This window comes from Podospora pseudoanserina, chromosome 2 (genome assembly GCF_035222485.1).
Source record: "Podospora pseudoanserina strain CBS 124.78 chromosome 2, whole genome shotgun sequence".
NCBI classification, from domain to species: Eukaryota; Fungi; Ascomycota; class Sordariomycetes; order Sordariales; family Podosporaceae; genus Podospora; species Podospora pseudoanserina.
The window spans coordinates 983853-1000876 of NC_085921.1; the positions used below are offsets into that span (position 1 = coordinate 983853).

At 53.3% G+C, this 17024-nt stretch overlaps 6 protein-coding genes across 6 annotated transcripts; 3 read left to right on the plus strand and 3 right to left on the minus strand.

The window, feature by feature from the left end:
• Window positions 1–331: 331 nt before the first annotated feature.
• On the minus strand, window positions 332–2104 carry DCD1 (Deoxycytidine monophosphate (dCMP) deaminase). The gene is made up of 3 exons (XM_062943879.1): window positions 1792–2104; window positions 742–1733; window positions 332–682 (listed from the first exon to the last, which is right to left on the minus strand). The coding sequence occupies exons 1-3, from the start codon at window positions 1811–1813 to the stop codon at window positions 635–637; spliced, it is 1062 nt and encodes a 353-aa protein (XP_062802640.1). The 5' UTR covers window positions 1814–2104; the 3' UTR covers window positions 332–634.
• A 363-nt stretch (window positions 2105–2467) lies between these two features.
• ATG7 (Autophagy protein 7) lies at window positions 2468–5176 on the plus strand. The gene is made up of 4 exons (XM_062943880.1): window positions 2468–2965; window positions 3022–3139; window positions 3200–4510; window positions 4569–5176. Exons 1-4 carry the CDS (start codon window positions 2766–2768, stop codon window positions 5031–5033), a joined length of 2094 nt encoding a protein of 697 aa, XP_062802641.1. The 5' UTR covers window positions 2468–2765; the 3' UTR covers window positions 5034–5176.
• A 417-nt stretch (window positions 5177–5593) lies between these two features.
• On the plus strand, window positions 5594–5875 carry QC764_201780 (uncharacterized protein; the record flags this gene model as incomplete). The annotated part of the gene is made up of 1 exon (XM_062943881.1): window positions 5594–5875. The coding sequence occupies one exon, from the start codon at window positions 5594–5596 to the stop codon at window positions 5873–5875; it is 282 nt and encodes a 93-aa protein (XP_062802642.1).
• A 220-nt stretch (window positions 5876–6095) lies between these two features.
• QC764_201790 (uncharacterized protein) lies at window positions 6096–7811 on the minus strand (the record flags this gene model as incomplete). The annotated part of the gene is made up of 3 exons (XM_062943882.1): window positions 6096–6650; window positions 6744–7407; window positions 7432–7811. 3 exons carry the CDS (start codon window positions 7809–7811, stop codon window positions 6096–6098), a joined length of 1599 nt encoding a protein of 532 aa, XP_062802643.1.
• A 1169-nt stretch (window positions 7812–8980) lies between these two features.
• QC764_201800 (uncharacterized protein) lies at window positions 8981–11272 on the plus strand (the record flags this gene model as incomplete). The annotated part of the gene is made up of 5 exons (XM_062943883.1): window positions 8981–9922; window positions 10089–10146; window positions 10202–10469; window positions 10600–11053; window positions 11129–11272. Exons 1-5 carry the CDS (start codon window positions 9797–9799, stop codon window positions 11270–11272), a joined length of 1050 nt encoding a protein of 349 aa, XP_062802644.1. The 5' UTR covers window positions 8981–9796.
• Window positions 11273–11455: 183 nt separating this feature from the next.
• QC764_201810 (uncharacterized protein) lies at window positions 11456–16170 on the minus strand. Its single transcript, XM_062943884.1, is given in 5 exon segments — window positions 11456–12877; window positions 12893–14591; window positions 14646–15213; window positions 15271–15475; window positions 15586–16170. The coding sequence occupies 5 exon segments, from the start codon at window positions 16061–16063 to the stop codon at window positions 12015–12017; spliced, it is 3813 nt and encodes a 1270-aa protein (XP_062802645.1). The 5' UTR covers window positions 16064–16170; the 3' UTR covers window positions 11456–12014.
• Between the last annotated feature and the right edge of the window lie 854 nt (window positions 16171–17024).

The following is a 17024-nucleotide window of genomic DNA, read 5'->3' on the forward strand; positions in this document are numbered from 1 at the left end:
TGAAAATTTGGCTCACCCAGTCATGAATCCATAACGGAAGGTTTCTTTGCGCGGTGTCTGTTACGCAAAATTCTTTCAAGAATCGTGCCATGCGAGAGGGAATGTCATGCCATTTTTATCTAAACCGGGCGCGCCGCAGGTCGCCGTTTGTTGCTGCTACCTTGACCGCTGTTGTTTGTGTAAGTATTTCTCGCACGGTGTGGGGAATGGATCGGACACGGAGAGCGGTACAGGAAAGGGGAGAACCGGTGGGAATTGAGATCGGGGAAAGCTTTATAAGGGTCCACATTTTTCCGTTGGGGGAGGGAGATCTAACGGGAATGCCGGTGACCGGGTTTGGCTGCCGGTTTTTGGTGGTGCGGAGGGAGGTGATGGATTGATACCATATCTTTCTACTTGCTCATTTGTGCCAATGCCCCAGCTCTGCATGTTGAGCGAAGGCTGTATTGGCTTGACACACCTGTTTGAGTTACCCGTTGGAGATTTGTCTCGAGGACACAGGTGTCTGCGTTATTCATGATCTTTCTGGCATCGTCTGTGGCGTGAGTCGGCGACAGCAAGCTTGGACGAGGTTGGATGATTCTGGGTTGGTCAGTGAACGTTTGTCCCCGGCTGAACTATTGTTGTCCTCTATCTACTTGTACACATCTAATTTCTCAAGATGTACCAACCCATTCGCAGGCTGTCAAATCCCGTCAGCTTTTCTTCATCCCCGTTCAATCATGAAAGGAAGCTACTCACCGGGGCATACTGCCTCAACTTCACCCCCGCCTCCCTAAACACCGCCGCCGTATCCCCATCCATGCTATACCCGTGACTATACACCACCTCCCCGATCCCAACCTGAACAATCTTGATGCTGCACGTCAAGCACGGGTGCGTAGTGCAGTACAGCACCGCGCCCTCCCTCACCCTCTCCCTTCCCGCTTCAAGCAGGGCATTCTCCTCGGCATGGATACAAAGACAAGTCGTCAACCCGTGCCCTGACCCCTGACCGGCATTGCACCTGTCACATCCCCCCTCCCCACAGTTGACCAAGCCCCTGGGTGTACCGTTGTAACCCGTGCTGATAACCCTCTTGTCCCTCACAATAACGCATCCAACCCGCCGCTTCATGCAGTTTGCCCTCTGCGCCGCCAGCTCAGCCAACGCCATGAAGTAGGCGTCCCACGACGGGCGGAGCCGGTCTTGATTCAACAAATCCAGCTTCCCCAGCGTGGCGTACAAGTGGGCGAGAGAAGAAGAGGTGTTCAACAACCTCACTGTCGCTCTTGATATCATCGCCTGGGTGCCGTTTACTGGATCGTAGAGATGGGAGTCGTTTAGTGTGACGAACGACTCGAGATCAGTAACTTCATGATCGGGTTCCGACTCCTCGTTTGGTCCTTTCAAGAACCGTCCGTGGTTGGACTGGGATTGTCGAGCTAGGAAACGTTTCCAGCGGACGGTCAAGGGGGCGTCAACCGAGAGGAGGAGGAAGAAGGGGCGACGGGTATACATTTCGAGGATTTCTTCTGAGGGAATGTCGGTTGTTACGAAGCGGTCGCGCCATCGTTTGGTGACGAATTCGAGGAGTTCTTCGGGGGTGGAGAAGGTGGTTTGGGTGGTGGTGGAGGAGGAGATGGAGGATGGGGGGGTGGTTTGGGTTGTGTGTTTTGGGGTGAGGTAGAGGTGGGTGAAGCCGTGGTGGTCGGCGAGGTAGTTGGCGATAGTGCGCTTGCCGGCGCAGATGCCTGTGATATGTGTAAGTAAGAGTGGATGGGTGAGAGGCCAAGGTGGTCATGTGTTTACTGCCGCAGATTCCAATGAACATTTTGACTGATGAGTGGAGATTGAAGATTGGTGTTTTGATCAGATGGAGAAGTAGGGATCCGAAATGAGAACGTCTATTTCTCTCAGTAAATATCTACAACCATGAAACTCTCCAGCCAGCTAAGGTGTGTAATAAGTCCGTTTTGAAATGGCGGAGAACGAAAACGCGCTTCTAGCTGCAAGTCATCAACGCGTGAGCGCGTCTTCAGCTCCTCGTGGCCGATGATTAGCCGGTGGGATGTGCCTGTCTTCAGTTGGCCATGATATCAAACAATAGTACATTTTGGTTAAGGACTATTCTATGTTCACAGTTTGGGCCCGTTCCTTATTTTCCATATCTGATGGGCCGTATTCTAGAATCTCTCCGTGACCATCGACCATCTTTGTAAGCCTCTGTCCAAGGTGGTGGCTCAGGTACCTTGCCTTGTTCATGGTGGGGCAGTCTGGTATACGCTTGAAGCAGATCCCTGGAAAGTGCGGGGCATCAGCCAGAGCTTCCTCCACGCCCCGCTATCGAACTGAAGCTGGTACCTCCCATCTGACTTCCAACTTGAACTGAATAGAACGGCAGTTGCGTATCGTATATAATCCAGGCCTTACCTTCCCAAGCTTGTGACACACCAGGCACCGGTCATCCGGCGATGCCACACCACACCTGACCAAAGCTTTGCAGCTTACCTGAGACGCACATGTGTTCCAAAGGTGTATCTATCTCTAACGCTCTAGACGATTCGAGTCATCCACAACAGTATTATCCTTCTTTGCCAAATCCAACAAAGCCGCCAGCCTAGATCTTCTCAACGTCGCCGCTTTGACCAGTTCGCGAACAGTAACTTCGCTCCGAAATCGCGTACACAACTTGCGATCACAACCCCGCGGTCAGTCTTCCACAAACACCAACGAATCAAGAATCAACCCAGCGAATCGACCCCGCGAGGCGACCACAGAGTACCATGGCGCCCGTCAAATTCGTCCCATTCTCTTCGGAGATAGAACTACCGTTCTATTCATCGCTTTTCTCGTCCAAACTCGACCATGACCGACTTGACGATTCCGCCCGCGCGGTTTTGGGCGTTTACGAGCCCCGCGTGCAGGCCGATCCCGAGGCCAGCGTGAGGATGCAAATACTGGGAAATGCCCTCACAGCCAAAGAGTAGGTTTCTGCAAATTGAACTTTTACATTGTGCTGTTCGAACTAATGGCTGACAGTGACGACAGCCTACCTGTTGGCACGAGTCGCGCAAAGGGGTTTATCAAGAACGTTAACACCATCGAAGATTTCAACAATGTCAACAAGACTGCCATGATCGAGGACATCGGCCGGCAGGTGTGTTTATTCTTGACCTGGGGCCAGTTCTTTGTGAACTAACCACGCTTTGGACACCAGATTTGGGATGCGATTCAAGACGGCACAATCTACTCAGTTCCCTCTCTACTGTCGTCCTTCGCGATCCTTTCGTTCGCCGACCTCAAAAAGTACCGATTTACATATTGGTTTGCATTTCCGGCCCTACACTTCAAGAAACCTCTATGGGAACGATCTGGCGACGTTGAGCGGTTAAACTCTAGGGAAAGCGAAGCTCTAGTCGAGTCGGTTGGCACATGGCGGTATACTGTCAGCACGGAGAAGGAGCATGGTTTCTTTCTTGCGAAGAAGTCACGGGGCGAGCATGCCACAGGAAGAGGACCGGTGGACGACTCGATGGCAGAGGAAATAGGATACCAGTGGCAAATCGGGTCACTACGCGATTTTGAGAATGGCTTCTTCAACGACATCCCCGAGGAGGACCGATATGTTGCCTTTGTGGACCCCTCAAACTACCCTGAACACCCTTCATGGCCGTTGCGAAATCTCCTGGTCCTGATCTCGCATCGATATCGGCTGAAGAAGGTACAGATTCTTTGTTACCGTGATACCCAAGCACGCAGGCACGAGGCTCGGAGCATCATTCTCCCGTTGTCCTTGAACCTACCCAAAGATTTCGATTTCGCGACGGTTCCCGACGTAACAGGCTGGGAAAGGGACGGCGGATCGAAACTGAGGCGCCGGGTAGCCGATCTGGCCGAGTATATGGACCCGACCAAGCTGGCCGATCAAGCTGTGGACCTCAACTTGAAGCTTATGAAGTGGCGCCTGGCACCAAATCTGGAACTCGACACCATCAAAAACACCAGTTGTCTCTTGCTGGGTGCTGGAACGCTTGGCAGTTATGTGTCTAGGAATCTCATGGGCTGGGGCGTACGGAAGATCACTTTTGTGGACTATGGTGCCATTTCATTCTCGAATCCTGTTAGGCAGCCATTATTCGAGTTTGAGGACTGTCTTCAAGGGGGCAAACCAAAGGCTTTGAAGGCGGCTGAGGCGCTCAAAAGGATCTACCCGGGAGTGGAAGCCGAAGGGCATGTGCTCTCGGTGCCTATGTTGGGGCACCCAGTTACCAACGAGGCTAAGACCCGAGACGACTTCAATAAGCTACAAGAGCTGGTCAACTCACACGATGCCGTCTTCATGCTCTTGGATACCCGCGAGTCGAGGTGGTTGCCTACGCTCATGGCCAAATCCGCGAACAAAATCGTCCTCAATGCTGCGCTTGGATTCGACACATATGTGGTCATGAGACATGGAGCCAAACCGGAAGATGGGAGTGAAGACACTCTGGGTTGCTATTTCTGCAACGATGTCGTTGTTGCTGCCGATGTAAGTTTTCTGACTGTCCCTATTCTCTACACAATACACAAAACTAACGAGCAAATAGTCCATGAAAGACGCAACCCTGGATCAACAATGCACCGTCACCCGTCCCGGAGTGGCAGCTATTGCCTCGGCTCTCCTCGTCGAGTTGTTCTGCAGCATTCTCCAGCATCCACAGAGGCAGCACGCCCCCGCGCCTGTTCCATCAGCCAATGGAGAATATGAACGTGACCCCCCTGAGCACCCTTTGGGCATCGTACCACACCAGATCAGAGGGTTCTTGTCCTCGTTCAACAATATGAATATCCGTGGGAGGTCATATCCACAGTGCAGTGCTTGCTCCAAGCCAATTCTGGAAGCTTATGCAAAGGATGGATGGGGATTCGTCAAAAAGGCCCTAGCTGATAGGGACTATGTTGCCGAGTTGAGTGGGCTGGCTGAGGTTCAACGACAGGCGGAAGCGGCTGCTGCAGATGTGGAGTGGAGCGAGGAAGAAGGTGACGATGACGGCGAGGGTATACTACTATGACGTTAGTGAATGCTTTTGTAGATACGGGCTATACTGGCGTCTTGGTGTTAGCGGGGTTTCATGGTTATCCAGGGTTTAGGTCAAGTCTTTGGTCTTATGATAGATGAGATATTATATGCTGTTCTGCTTGTGATTTATCTGAGAGGTGTACTAAGAAAGTCGAGAGGAGTGCTAAGTTCTGCAGAGAGCGGGCAGACCACCACACTCATCTTGTCTGTGGTAAAGCTACAAGCGAGCGAATGTTGCCAAAACTGCTGCCTCCAGTGTCATCACATTGACCATCTTTGAAGCCTTCATATTCTGTCAAAGTCGCTATACTTTTGTCCACAACATGATTGCTCTCGCAAGTCGAACCCCCGGCTAGATGCCATTACGCCAACCCAACTTCGTCCTAGCTCCGCCAAGCTCGTTCCTATCTTATCCCAAAGCGGTCAAACCCGTCAAAACTTCCCGCCCCACTTTATTTTTCCCTTCCCTCTCTCCCCAAAATTTCCCCACCATCAAACTTGGCCCCTTCCCTTTTTTCTCCAGCAACCACCCCGACAAAACAACCGACAAAGATGGCGCAAGGAGCCATCAAAAAGGCCCCCAAGGCCAACCCGGGGCTCACCAAAGCCAAGGGCAGCGGCGGTGGAGCGAAAAAGGTCAACAAACCCCAAAAGGCCAAGAGCGGCGGGAGCGCAGACAAGCAAAAGAAGAAGTTCACCTCGGGCATGGTGGCCAAGACGGAGCTGATGCTGGGGGCGAGGGCGGGGCATCTGGAGCTGATTGGGAAGGGGAGGGACAAGACGAAGAAGGGGCCTGCGACGGAGAATAAAGGGGGGAGCCGGAAGTTTGGTTAAGACTGACTGCGCACTTTGTATGGTGGCAAGTCTGGGACGGAGAACGACGGCGGGGCGGGTTGGGAGATTTGGAAGGGGATGAAAACGACAAGGGAAAGGACGACAAGATACCCATTGTTTACGATATTGTTTCGCGATTCTTGCATGACTTTTGGGATTGGAAGGGATTTGGTACGACTCAATATGGCCGACAGACTGCTCGCTTTTGTCAAAATTGCATTTACGCCTCGACAAAACTCTCGGCGACTTCTCTCAAGACGCCCTCTACATACTTTGCGTCCCTCTCAACCTCGACCCTCCACGTCGACACAGCGATTCTCACCGCCTTCCTGCCTTGCCATTGCGTCCCGCTCACAAACATCTTGCCCGTCTGGTTGATCCGATTAACGAGAACATTATTCAGCGCCTCGTTTCTCGCCCGGAATAACACAATCATGAAGATGTCTTCCTCGACATGATTCTCAGTCTCAGGAAGCATCTCGTAATGTTCGGAGTTGTGGATAAAAGAGGCGAGTTTCCTGGCAAGGAACACCATCCGGCTGAACATGGCCTCCATGCCCTCTCGGCCCTCACTTTTCAGGACGGCATAAACTGGCAGGGCGCGGAAGCGACGGGAGTTCTCAAGGCCTATGTTCAAAGGGCCGAAGATCCCATCTTCTTGGGAACCGGCAGCAGAGGAGGATGGCGGGGGAGCCAGGTAGGCGGCGCCCGGGTTGCTAAACACTTGAGTGAGGGTAGATGGGTGGCGGGAGAAGAAAATGCCGTTGTCGTAGGGCTTTTTAACACGCACACACACACACACATATTAATACAGCAAGCAAATAAAAAGTTGAAAACATATACAAAAAAAAAACTCAAAAAAACTCACCACATTGAGAAGTTTATGCCCATCCACGCAAATACTATCCGCCAATTCCATGCCCGCAACACAGGCACGCAAACTAAGAAACTGGTCTGTTTTGGGCAGAGCCCGGGCAAAGATGCCAAAGGCGCCGTCGACGTGGATCCAGGCCTTGTAACGGTCAGCCAGGCTGCGGATCTTGGGCATGTCGAAGATGGCTGTGGCGAACCGGCCGGTGTTGACCTCGCCCGAGGAGATGGCTATGATGCATGCTGTGCTGTTTTTTTCAGCCTCTTTCAAGGCTGGTTCCAACTTGTCGAGGTCGATTCTCCACGGTTTGTCATCTTGTCCAACATCGAGCACGCACTCCTCCCCCAACCCCAATATCTTGGCCGCCTTGAGCAGCGAGGAATGGGGTTTCGAGGTCAGAATTTTGATATCTGCCACCCCAGCGGCAATACAAGCTTTGACCAAGCCTACCTTGGCCACGGATTTTTCAGGGGAAGAGAGGCGGGAGGAGATGAGATATTCCCTCCCGCAGGCCAAACCGAGGATGTTGGCGCCCGTGGCGCCTGTGGTGAAAGTCTTAGCTGGGAAGCGGGAGGGTGGCAGGTCAAGGAGGGAGAGGAGCATGGATAGGGTTGTTGACTCGACAAAAGTGGCTGAGGAGTGGACCCATCCTGATGATGATGATGATGATGATGATGATGATGACTGGGGGAAATGGACCTGGACGTTCTGGTCGAGGGCGGTGACGAGGTTGTCTGCTGCTTGGGCTATGGGGAGGCAGGAGCCGGTTACGAAGCCGTAGTAGTAGGGGGAGGTTGATTGCTGGTTTAGGGAGGGGAGGATGGACTCCAACAGGTGGGTGAGGGTTGAGGAGGGGGTTGATGGGGGGAGGTCAAAGGGGGCGGAGGGGAGGGAGGAGAGGGTTTGGGTTAGGGTTTGGGGGGTGGGGAGGATGGGGTGGGTGGTGGTGTGCGTTGTTACGGTGGCGCGGAGGCGGGTGTAGGCTGAGAGGAGGAAGGCGGATTCGGGGTCGGGTCCGGGGTCGGGGTGGAGATCTGGACCGGTGGGTGTGTTCGGGGTCGTCATGATGGGCGGGATGGAGGTGGGAGGGCGGGTGTTCTTGGTGTTTGATTCGGAGGAAAGCTCCCGGCAATGGCTGACTTGGCAAGGTGCTAAGAGAAGACGGTGAGGCTCGGAGGATATTTGAGAAGGGCCAAATGACGGGGGGAGGAAAAGTGCTTGAGAGGGATCTTTGGAAGCATGCTGTAGATTTGAGAGTATCAACTGGTTGGTCATATGCATGGCGCGTGCGGAGTCGGTAAATGCGAGCGGGATGGGTGCTCCCTCTCGAGCCCTTAGGCAGGAGGGAATGCTAGTTGGGCCATGGGGGAAACCATCGTCATTCGACCCCTCGTAAACCTGAGCTCTGCAACAGGTTGGAGCAGAAAAGTGGTCGGGGACACACCCTGGCGATGGATGGGGAAGGACGGTAGCCTTGTAACCCTCTCGGTAGCGGGTGTAACGTGAAACGTGCGGAACTTTCTTTGGACTTTTTTAGATTTTTTTTCTCCGGACATTTCCCCTAGTCGGATGAGATATCAATCGGCTGTTATCAATCTGTCCTAGTACTAGATGTGAGCCCATGACGGGCCTGCTACCAAGCGTTGAGTATGAATGGATGTCCAGAGACGTGCCAAGGTCGGAAGACAGTCTGATGGTGATAGAAACATATGCCCCATTTGAGAAGGCGATAAATGGAAGCCTTAGATGTGCAGCTGCAGGCTGTTGTTCCATGTTGCCCCTCACCCAGCGAGCTGGTGAGAGTGAGGGGAATATCGAGCTGTCATGCAGCGTGCAGCACGCAACAACCCGAAGCGGAGACTGCTACACAGCCATCTATACGGGGGAGGCCTTCTGATAGGTTGAGCTTAATTACCACGCGATACCTGTTACGCCTCTGCATCAGAGGTTGTCGAAGACGAAAAGAAAACAAAGAACGGGCAAGCTGACCATCTCCAGGCACCGTGGACCTGTTTTTCAGCAGCCTTCCCAGGTCCACTCCGGACTCTGGTGGTCTTCGGTTAGCGGCACCGTGCCATGAATTTGGCCACATGCCAACTTGAATCGTGATAAGTCGCGAGAACAGGAAGCAAAATTGATGGCGAGAATGATTGGGAAAGAGGGAAGACCGGCAGTTAAATCTTCGGGTGATAAACCTCACTAAAACCCAGGAGTCCCTTGCTACTTTAGCGCCCATGATCAGCATGCTTCCCACTAAACGGGAGTTCCCACACCCAAATCTCGCCTGAACGGGACGGCACCCGACACAGGGCTCATCGTGAACATGCTGCAGTATCCCTTGGTATCCCTTGTAAAACCCCCGTTTCTTCACCATTCCAGGGCCAAAGCTAGCTCCGTGGGCAAAATCAGCTCAGGGTGGTATGCGACTCTAGGGCCGGATCTATAATCTTTTGCTGCTGCCGCCATCATCATTACTCCCCACCACTGTTTTATCAAGAGAAATTTACCCAGTTGGTCACCTACCTTACCCACAGCGATCAGGACCTCCCACACCATCGGCGGACAATTGCTGAGTACGACACTAATACAACTTGGCTAGGTAACGGCACGGCACAGACTGATCGATCAACGGGCACCGAGAGCTTCCCGATCTGTCAACAAGTCCAAGTCCACACCACCCAAGGGCAGTCGAGACCCGTTCCGAACTGTTGGGCCAGTGATCCACGCACACGGGTCTTTGTTCTGACAGAACGCTCCCGCTTCTGGATCACACCCAAACTGTTGGGTCAAGGCTGCCGCTCAAATCGACAAAGAACCAAGGGACCAGCAGGGAGGGCTCCGAGCGCAAAGGGCCTTGCGTGGAGGATCCGGGGAGGAGCCGCCGACCGCTGGCTTATACGGCGTTCTGGACCTTGTGCCTTGTCTTTTCTCAAGTGACATATTTCTCGGCCTTCTCCTTTGCCCGTCTCCCTTCGCTACCTCGCAGTGTAGCCGCACCGCACGCCAAAGCTCCATCTCGGCATACTCTCTCTGGTGCCAATATCTCAACAATGGCTGAGTCTACCAAGTCTGGCACGTCTGGAGTGTCATCCTCTAGCACGGCCTCAAAGCCTGTCGATGACAACAGGTTCACCTTTGAGTCTGTCCTCGACGACTCATCACACATCGAGGCCGATGTAAGTTGTCCGAGGAGCATCGTCCAATGTCCCTGTAGCCAAGCTGAATCCTGTTGCTTCTAGTCAAACCCCCATGACATCTAGTATGAACAACCTGCCTGGCCTAGTCAACAGCCTGACGCAAGACTGATGCCAACCTTTTAGTGACACCCAATCCCTTTCCGAGTCCATAGCCGACTTCCGAGAGGAGTTTGGCAGGACATATCATTCCTACCGTGCCGGCTGTATGTCCTCTCTTCTCTTCCTGCTTCGACCTTGGTGACTGACAACTTTGCCTAGCATACTACTTCCCCAATGACCCCACGGAAGCAGAGCGAATGGACGAGCAGTACGAGATCATCAAGGTCATCATGGACGGGCGGCTTCATCTGGCGCCGTTTACCCGCGAAAAGTACCCGCGGAAGGTGCTCGACATCGCCACAGGGACTGGGCTTTGGGCCATCGAGATGGGTGACGAGTACCCGGATGCTGAGATAGTAGGAACGGACCTCTCGCCGATTCAACCGCCATTTGTGCCACCGAACGTGAGGTTCTTTGTGGAGGATTCGTATGTTTTACCCTCTCTCTCCTATCAAATATCCTCCGATGGCTAACACATCTCCCACAGAACCGAAGAATGGTATGCATGCCCTACTTTCCCTCCCACCAAAGCCGCTCCCCACTAACATGTGCTCAAGGGACTACCCCCCCTCAGAATTCGACCTCATCCACACCCGCGTCACAATCGGCTGCTGGGCCGACATGAAGAAGGAAATCATCGCCCGCGCCTTCCACCACCTCAAACCAGGCGGCTGGCTCGAGTGTCAAGAAGTCCCCGGCATGCCCCACTGTGACGACGGGACCATGCCCTCGGACTACGACTGGCTCAAGTGGACCCTCGAGCTTTACAACAGCTCCCGCCTCGCCAACCGCCAGGTCGACGTCGGGGAGCAGCTCAAGGACTGGATGAGGGAAGTCGGCTTTGTCGACGTCCACGAGGCCGTGTTCAAGATCCCGCTCAACGGCTGGCCAAAGGACACGAGACTCAAACACGTGGGGATGCTGTGGCAGAGGAACTTGCTGGATGGCTTGCAGGGTTTCAGTCTGGGGTTTTTTAGCAAGCACTTGGGGAAGACGCAGGAGGAGATTGAGGTATGCTTTTTTGCTTTCCAGCAACATATTTCTTTTTTTGTCTTTGATGATGATGGAGCTAACGTTGTGGTATAGGTCTCCCTCGTGGACGTAAGGAGGAGTCTCTTCAACAGAAAGATCCACGCTTACCACAAGCTCTACGTGGTCTACGGAAGGAAACCGGAGGGCGCCGCCACCGCGCCAGAAGCTGAGGCAGGAGGAGACACAGGCGAAAAATAGCACACCGATCTCGGGCGTGTTAAATCACTTTTTCACTTTTGGGTACACATACACATCCCAGACCAGCGAGGAGCTTTCATACATGTCGATGATACCTTACGGCGCCAGGTTCCCTTTTCTCTCCTTTCAATGTTGGATGTCACGATTCAGGCTACCGTGGTTGATGAAGGAACAAGGAAAATGGGGACAACATGACTTGATGTTGACGTTACGTGCCAACTTAACTTAGGTAATGAAGAGACGATGATGATGACTTTGGTGTGCTCAACATATTATTCCCCCACTGAAAACGCCTACAGGATATCAGTCATCAGTTTTCTCGGCTACCTAGCAAATCGGCATCCCACTACCTAGAAGTACGAACGCCCTGCTTACAAAAATTCCAACAAGAAAAACAAACGAAAATCTGCCCAACCTCTTCTTATACCACCGAAAGAAACAAACACGCAAACAAACCCATGAAAACCCCACACAATCTGTTCTTTCCTCAATTACTCAAGCAGTATGCTCCAACCCCCCCTCAACAGTCGCATCCTTCGCACTGTCATCCACATCCAACACCTTTTCCTCTTCCACCCCTTCCCCCTTTTCCTCCTCCTCCTCATCATCACTCACCTCCCACTCATTGGGCCTCACAACCCTAACCTTGACCAACCCCTCCACATCCTTATCCTCCTCCTTCACCTGGTAGTAAACCCTCAACCCCACCGCCACAACCGCATTCCAGGGGTCCTTGACAAACTCATCTTCTTCCTCTGACCTGTAACCACCAGGGCCATTCCCGGGGGGAACACCAGGGGGCCCACGGGGGAGCATGCTTCTCAAAAGGTTGGCTGCGTTGTCGTCGTTGTCGGAGACGAGGCAGTCGAGCTCCGAGTCGGAGAGGTCTGGGGGGACATGGGGGCATTATGGAGGGGGTGTCGGAGGTGTAGCCGCCGTCGTCGGGGGTGGTGTTGGGGATAGGGGGGCGGGGGTTGGTTGTCGGGGTAGTAGGGGCTGTTGGGGGCTCTGGAGGGGGGCAGGAGGGGGACCGGGTTGGTATTGAGGTTGGAATTGCTGCTGGGGATGTGTGTAAAAGGTGGGGGTCGGGAAGGGGGGGAGGCTGGAATTGTTGTTGGTCGGCTGTGAGGGGTCTCGAGGGGGGTCTAGAAGGGGGGCGGGATTGGGAGCCGGGATGTTGCTGATACATATGTTGGGGGATGATGGGGTGCTGGTAGAGAGGGTGAGGCCCGTTGAAGGGGTGGTGATGGGGTTGGGCGGGGTGCTGGTGGTAGATGGGGACCATGGGGGGCGGGTGAGTTTGACGAGGCATCTGTTCGACGTTGTTCTGGTCAGGTCTGGCTCCGAGGAGGTCCTCGAGCTCGGCCTTAAAGTTAGAGACCACTTCGAGAGCTTTTTTCAGCTTGAGGGTAGCCTCGGGATGGGGATCGATGTCTTTGGAATTGGACGCAACATCAGCATCTTTGGCTGGGTCAACAGTGGCTCCTTCTTTATCATCCGTCGTGGCTGCCTTAACCGGCTCAGATGTGACCTCCTTCTGTTTGGCTTCCTCGTCAGGATTGGCAGGAATATTGCTGCTGCCTTCCTCTGCGGCATTGTTCTTTTCGGCATTGTTCTTTTCGGCAAGTGCTCCTGACGATGAAAGGGAAGGAGTATCCTTGCCGACAGTGGACACACCAGGTTCGGCTGCTGCTTCCGCCTCGTCATCGGCTTTCTCCTCATGAGCTTCGATCTCAGTTTGGGTCTCTTTGTCGAGCTTGGGCTTCTCCGCGCCCGAGTCCGCCTGGACTTGTGACTCGGCCAGAGGTTGCTCCCCGACCTTCATTGGTTCCTCGCCATCCTTGGGTTTCTTATCGGGCTCTGCGCCCTCCTCCACAGCAACCTCAGTCTGAGTTCCCTCATCGAGCCTCGCCTTGTTGTTGCCCTTTGGCTTGTCAGCTTCATCATCCGCTTCAGCCCCTGCCTGCTCCTGCTCTGCTGCCTGCCTCATATGCTCCCTGGAATCCCGAGCTGCGCGCCTCTTCTCGTCACGTTTCTTCTGCTGCCCAACTCTCCATGCCTTCTCGTAGGCCATCTGCTTCTTCTTTTGTTTGATTTGCCTCAGCTCCTGGCGGTGGATCTTTTTCTGATAGTCAAGATAACGCTTCCGGACCTCTTCGCGGTGCTTCTGCTGTTGACGTTTCTTAAAGGCCTCACGCGCAGTCTTTTCCTCCTCGGTCTCTGCAATCTTGGCTTTGCTGAGTGCTAGGTCATGCGATAGGCCAATCCGGAGTATTTTGTCACGGCGGTTCTTAACATTGGCGCGCAGCACCTCCTCAGGCTCCATCAAACCTTCATGCTTCTCCGCGTCAATCAAAACGAGGACGGTGTACTCGCCTGCCTCAAGGTCTAGCTCCACGCTGATAGACCTGCTCATGCCGTGGCCCGAAGCCTGACATCGAACGATGTAGTCCTCTTCGCCAGCCTTGTGGACACGGAACCCAAGCAGGAATTCATACCGGCCCTCCAAGCCTCGGAAATACCGTTCATCAAGCTGCGCCAGGACAAGAACGACTGGCCCCGATCTCTCCAAAGTGAAGGCGAACTTGGTGTGGTGGTATTGCGGCGACCACGGAACATCGAGCGTCGTCCAGATCGAGGTGATCTTCCAATCAGGCCCAAACAACCTCGTACGTTCGAATCGCTGATACTTACGCAGCAGATCCTTGTACGACATCCAAAATGAGCCGTCATCACCGAACTTGTGGTTCAGCTTGGTCAACCACTCGGGAGTCCATTCCTTACTGCCGTCACTCCATGCTCCTCGCCATTCACCCTTGCCCCACGGATTTTTCAACATGACCAGACGCACGCCATCAATCTCGACGGCCTTCATGATGGAGTAAGCGTGCCTCTCGACGATGCCTCTTCTGTTCCCATAACCGCACGCCATGTGACCGGTCGAACATCCAAACAAGAAGTCTTGGTTGACCTTCATCAGCTCGTTCTTCCAGAAAGCATCCTTATCCAGGATATCGGTGGTGTTCAACTCGGAAGTCACACCGCCGGTCAGATCCTCGATACCCTCGGCCGTGAAACCGCCATCGATGGCTTGATAATCGCCATGTGCTTTGGCATATGCCTTCTCCAGCAACGGGAGCCAGGTCTCGTTCAGATTCTCACACTGCGCAAAGTACAGGGCGACACTTCCAGATTGAAAGTTTCGCCGGAAGATTTCCTCGGGGTCGGGGCGGTTTTCAATGTCATCCCATATTCGACGTTCGACGTTAATCAAGCCATCTACGACTTGCTCATCGTAGTCTTGCTTGATCAAGTACAGCTGGGTGTATCGTCAGTATTGTATCCCGATCCAAATGCGAGGGAGGCAACTAACCTTGTCGTCGATGATTTCGCTGAACCACTCGCCATCACGGTTGAAGACAAAACCGTATACACCGACATTTTCATCACGAGCGACGCAGACCCGCTCGATCAAGCCCGGCTTGTTACTAAGAGTACAGATGGCGGCGAGAAGCCAGCAGTCACCATCTCGCCCTTGACGAACATCGTCTGCCGTGGGTCCCTTGATGAAAAACTGGGGGTCTTCAAAGATATCTCCCACTCGTTTGACAGACCGGGGGCAGAGCTTAGACATTTCGACCCTCACCTCAGCGGACTTCTTTCGGCTACCTTTCTGATAGCCAGTCTGACCTCCGCGCACATGATCGCTCTCGTCAACTGAATCAATCTCTTTCTCGGCCTCTTCTTCACCACCCTCCCTATTCCTTTTTGTCTTCTTTCCCAACGCTCTCGCGCGCTGGCGACCTCTGGGGTTCCACTCTGGGGGCTGCCTCGGATGTCTAGGCTGATCGTCGTCACTGTTGTCATACTCTGGGTAGTCATCCTTGCAGTTGCTCAAACTCTCCAGACAGTCCCTCGTTCTCGTCTTGAGGTCCCACTCCCTATGTAACTTGGTAAGTAATCGACGTCATGGGAAGCAATGTGGAACTGGAACCTACAAGTCGAAATGCGGATCGCGATACTTCTGGTTCACCCTCTTGCACTCTTTGACAATCTTGTCAACTTTAGCTCGACAAAGAGCCGCCGCCTCCTCGTACGAGGTGCTTGTCGCTCTTCCACCACCACCACCGTTGGCGAGGTCTTTGGCGGCGGTACGTTTGGCAAGCTTCTCGGCGTATTCATTCTTGGGAATAATATTTGTTACTTTGGTAGCAATCAGCGGCTTGTTATACAAGATGGGTTGTTTTGCAGTTGGATACAACCGTGGGCTGAACTCCCTGAAGAGGGGAGATGGACAATGATCAAGGGCATACCTTTTCCTGGATTGTCACTGGTGAATCTCTTCCAGAAGTCGTCAACATTTTGCTGGGGACCGTATCTGCCACGACGGCCGCTCTGCTTGATGAAGCCAGGGGGCGGAAGGACTATGGGCTTGCCGCCATAGGGCTGATCGGGGCCTCCTCGCCGGGACATGATTGTTGTATTCCTGTTCACCTTCCGATTGTTGCTTTGATATACTTTTATGTGCTGACTTGCTTTTGAATAGGAGTTAAGCACAAACAAATATGAGATCTGTGGGAAGGAGTGTTTATCAGGAGCACTTTGGAAGAAGCAGATCAACAAGGCCACACGCTCCTCGCGGAGCCCTCCTCGATGTGAGGAAGGGAATGAAACACAAAAGAGTACGCTGGAGCAAAGAGGATGGTTCAGGACGAGGCTACGAGCAACAAGAGATGGGTTTATATAGGAGGGTTTCGGGTCTTGGTGCGGCTGCAAAGCGAACTGTGCCATCCATCTGCAGCATTGTTAAGCCAGGTGGTGCAAGGTTCAGGAACAGGGTTCTTGGAAGGCAAGAGAGACTAAGTGTGCAGTTCCCGCCGTAACACAACATATAGTTGATTGTATCCTATCAACCACCCCCAGACGCGGCAATTTGTTCAGAGCTAACTGCATCCCATTTAGCGGGGAATTTGGAGGGGCAAGATGGGGGGAGGGGGAGAATCAAGGGGGAGCCAAGAGGGAGGATTGGGACGGCAGGGGAAGAACCGTGCAGTTAGTTCGGTTTGTTAGCATTGGCTACTAATTAGTCCGAGGCTGCGTTGTACTAGGCATCTACTTGTTTTGTATTGAGCCTCATCTTGCAAGGGGTTTTCGATACGTGGGATCCATGTCGGTTGTAGAGATGCGGACAGAGACAGGAACATGACCTCGCCGTGCGGGTACAGAATGCACTTTGAAGATCGAACGGAGTCTGGGACCAGCGACTATCCTCTGTGTGCAGGGCGGATTACTGCAAGTCAAGTCTGAAAAAGTGCCCACTTTCTCGGATGAAGATATTGTACTTTTTTAGTCCTATGTGAGTCCTGCAGTTGGCTGTCGGATAGGGAGCAGTGTGCTCACACCTGAGATCGATATCTATTGTGACACTTGCGATTTTTGCGGCGTTGAGACTTTTGTGAGATAGAGGGAGTTGATGATGTGGGAATACAAAAGTGGGTGGTTGATGGGGGGTAAGGGCGATGGGGATGTGTATGACACTGTCGCGTAAGCCTGAGTCTGGATTAGGCCAGTCAAAGTTTGGTGCCGTTGCATGATTTGGGCCGGCGGTTGTGTCTTTGAGAATGACGATGTGGTATGGCACAAGGGGGTAGGTAGGGGGGTGATTGCCTGTTTGGTTTACAGATGATCGGGGGTATAATTGGTAGAATAGAGAGTAATTGCGTTGTATTCCTGGGTTGGGTTGGACGACAAG